At 47.2% G+C, this 3,822-nt stretch overlaps 1 protein-coding gene across 1 annotated transcript; it reads right to left on the bottom strand.

Annotated features, from left to right (window-relative positions):
- Positions 1–2,644: 2,644 nt before the first annotated feature.
- Positions 2,645–3,313, bottom strand: LOC145895895 (uncharacterized). The gene has a single exon (XM_082984673.1). It carries the CDS (start codon positions 3,311–3,313, stop codon positions 2,645–2,647), a length of 669 nt encoding a protein of 222 aa, XP_082840799.1.
- Between the last annotated feature and the right edge of the window lie 509 nt (positions 3,314–3,822).

The raw sequence follows: 3,822 nt of genomic DNA, 5'->3' as shown, positions 1-3,822 counted from the left end.
TGAACCAATGAAATCGCCAGGTACAGTCAACGGTGAACGGTAAACGAGCTCAGCAGACGATGTCCCGAGATCTTCTTTTGGAGCGGTGCGGATTCCAAGCATAACCCAGGGCAGAGCGTCCATCCAATTGCTGTCGGTGAGCCGAGCCATAAGGGCACTCTTCAAGTGTCGATGGAAACGTTCGACCAGACCATTTGATTGGGCATGATAAGCCGTCGTGCGATGAACCTTGACACCAAGAAACCTATTGAAAGATGTCCATAAATCAGACGTGAATTGTGGACCACGGTCGGAGGAAATGTCCAAAGGTACACCAAAACGCGACACCCAGTGGTAAACAAATGCCCTAGCACACGTTGGCGTGGTAGCATCAGGAAGAGGCACAGCTTCTGGCCATCTCGTAAAGCGGTCGACCATTGTAAACAAATAGGTATTGCCCTGTGAAGACGGAAGTGGACCGACTATGTCCACATTAACATGAGCAAAACGAGCCCGTGGAGGCGGGTAGTTTTCGAGCGGTGAACGTACATGTTGTTGGATTTTCGATTTTTGACATTGTATGCAGTTCCGTGCCCATAATCCAACCTGCTGTTTCATCCCATGCCACACGAATTTGGAAGCAATTAGCTGGCGGGTGGCTCGAATAGATGGGTGCGACAAACCATGCACAATTTCAAAAATTTTACGCTGCCAAGACTTGGGTACAATGGGGCGTGGGACGTTTTTAGAAACATCACAGAGTATGGTGTCCTCGGAAATACCATACTGTATGTCTTGCAACTTGAGATTGGTCACAGCCGTGCGGTATGCTTGAACTTCCGGATCAAGCTGCGCGGTTGCTAAAGCGGAGTAATCCAAGTCCAAAGGAAATTCAATGGAGTCGATGGAGGCTCGGGATAGAGCATCTGCGACCTGATTTTGCTTTCCTTTGATGTATCGCACATCGGTAGTGAACTCGGAAATGGCGGTCAAGTGACGTTGTTGTCGCGCAGACCAAGGTTGGGAAACTTTTGTGAAGGCAAAAATCAACGGTTTGTGGTCAGTGTAAGCCGCAAAACAGCGACCTTCCAGAAAGTAGCGAAAATGTCTGATGGACAAATGCAAAGCGAGAAGTTCTCTGTCAAATGCACTATACTTTACTTCTGGTGGTCGAAGACGTTTACTAAAAAATGCTAACGGTCGCCAGACACCATCAATGAATTGCTGCAACACTGCTCCAACCGATGTTTGTGACGCGTCAGTAGTGAGGGCAGTTGGCGCTTGAGGCAGAGGGTGGTGTAAAAGCGTCGCGCGCACAAGTGCTGCCTTCGCTTTTTCAAATGCTGAAATCAGGCGATTGTTCCAGACGAGTTGTGTTGCTTTGCCCGAAAACGCTTCATAGATTGGGGACATTATGCGTGCTGCGTTTGGTATGAACCTGTGGTAGAAATTTATCATACCCGCGAATTCCTGAAGGCCCTTGATGGTTGTAGGACGAGGAAACTGCTGGATTGCTTTCACTTTGTGAGGCAACGGACACGCACCATGCATATTGACTCTGTGACCGAGGAAATCAATTTGGTCAACGCCAAACTGACACTTGGCTACGTTGATGACCAGACCATGATCTGCCAACCGTGTAAAAAGTCGTTTTAAATGGTTGTAGTGATCAGCAGGTGTTTTGCAGGCTACTAAGATGTCATCTAGGTACACAAATACAAAATCAAGAGACTGGCAAACTGTGTCAATTAAACGTTGAAATGTTTGGGCGGCATTTTTTAACCCAAATGGCATGCGCAGAAATTCAAAAAGACCGAAAGGTGTAATTACCGCCGTTTTGGCAACATCCGCGGGGGCAACTGAAACTTGGTGGTAGCCACGCACAAGGTCGATTTTGGAAAAAATGGTAGATCCTGCCAAACTTGCTGAAAAGTCCTGAATGTGAGGAATAGAATAACGATCTGGCAGAGTAGCAGCATTTAATCGCCACACGGCCTCCAACCGCCTGTAGACTTTGGAACCATGTGTAGTGGCGAAGCCCAGGGGCTGGACGAGCGTCTGACAATCCCCATTTTTAACATATTGGCGAACTCATTTCTTGCCAAAGTGAGTTTCTCAGGAGGAAGGCGCCGAGCACGCGCGTGAACTGGAGCTCCACTTGTTGTGATGAAATGCTGCACGCCGTGCCTGGGGAGCAATTCAGAGAAGTGAGGCGCTGTAACTGCGGGAAATGCGGCCAGCAAACGCGCGTAATCACACTTGTCTGAGGTAAGAACATTTATGCGTTGAAATAAAGATCCGGCTTTTCGAATAGGAAAACTTGCAAACGTTTGTGCGCTGACCAAACGCTGTCGTTGAAGATCAACTAACAAAGAATGTGCTCTCAAGAAGTCGGCGCCGAGCAGTGGCCTGGAGACATCCGCCAAAACAAAATTCCATTTAAACTTCCCAGCGGGCAAATTAAGCGAGATCAGACGTGAGCCGTACGTCCGAATACTGCTGCCGTTCGCAGCCACAAGGGTTTTGCCGGGCCTGTTTGTGTGGCGCTCAAAGCGAGTCGGTGGAAAAACGCTGATTTCTGCCCCCGTGTCGACAAGAAAATTACGCCCAGATATGCGGTCCATTAAAAAAAAGAGGCTGCTCGTTTTGCCGGCCGTCGCAGCAGCTAAAGACGGTCGGCGTGCTCGTTTCCCCGAAACGCACATGGAGGACAACACTGACGTGCGTTTTTACCGAAACGACGGTGGTAAAAGCAAAATTTTTGAGCGTTTCTTACTTGTTGTGGTGTAGTAGAACTGAACCTCGAGCGTCGCACCTTTAATACCTCGTATTCCTCGTCTTTTCTACTAGCCAAGAGCAGAGCATCCGCCTGTTGCGCTAAAACGCGAGCACAAGGAAAATCCTTTCCAGCCAAACCCGTGCGTACGGCAGCGGGCATCTTCTCCAGGAATAATTCTTTGAACAAAAAACAAGGTTCCTCACTCCCAAGCAACGCCAGCATTTCGTCCATTAGGGCAGTTGGCAGCCGGTCACCCAAAGTTGGCATGTGGAGTAATTGTTGAGCTCTTTGTGACGGTGTTAAAGTAAAAGTAGTCAGCAATCGCTCCTTAATTGCTGCATACTTGTCTTCATGCGGCGGTTGTTCAAGTAAATCAATCAAACGACTAGCTGTGTTCTGATCGAGAGCTGTCACAACGTAAAAGTACTTGGTTTCGTCAGCTGTCACTTTCTTCAAAGCAAATTGAGCTTCCGCTTGCTGGAACCAAACACGTGGCTGCGACATCCAAAATGTGGGGAGTTTAATAGCCACAGCGTTTTGATCACTACCATCCATCTTAACTTGAAATTTATGTCAAGAAATATACGTTTCTGACTCGTCGGGGTCACCACTAATGCGTTACACAGCTTTATTCCGTTGCAAAGTTAGAATGACTCAACGAGTCTACGCAACAGCGGCAAAAGAGAAACGCGGCGAAAAAGGCAATTAATCCGCTTCGCTAAAATGCGGTAAAGTGAGCGCTACAACACAAGCATTAAAAAATCAACGCTTCTTAAACAATTTATTTGTAAAATGAAAGGTATAACATAAGCGATGTTTTTCGTTATTGGGATACAGTTGTCGATCGATACAATGTAACACTTTCTTACTGAATATTTTCTGATGCATTTCACTGATCGCGTCACTTTAGTTGAACAATGGAATCGCACCACGGTAAAACAAACAGGTTATAAAGAAAATGTTGACCTAAAAATACAGCGCGCAGTTTCTAAACCACGCTTACATATGAGGCAGAATTACCGATAGCCCTACGGCTCTTTCGCCCCATTCAAACCCACTGAACC

Source organism: Ascidia mentula, chromosome 3, assembly GCF_947561715.1.
Source record: "Ascidia mentula chromosome 3, kaAscMent1.1, whole genome shotgun sequence".
NCBI classification, from domain to species: Eukaryota; Metazoa; Chordata; class Ascidiacea; order Phlebobranchia; family Ascidiidae; genus Ascidia; species Ascidia mentula.
This window is presented reverse-complemented; position numbering and strand designations above follow the sequence as displayed.

Bases quoted from the DNA above. Each gene is read 5' to 3' on its own strand.
- LOC145895895 (XM_082984673.1), bottom strand. From the start codon at position 3,313: ATGGATGGTAGTGATCAAAACGCTGTGGCTATTAAACTCCCCACATTT.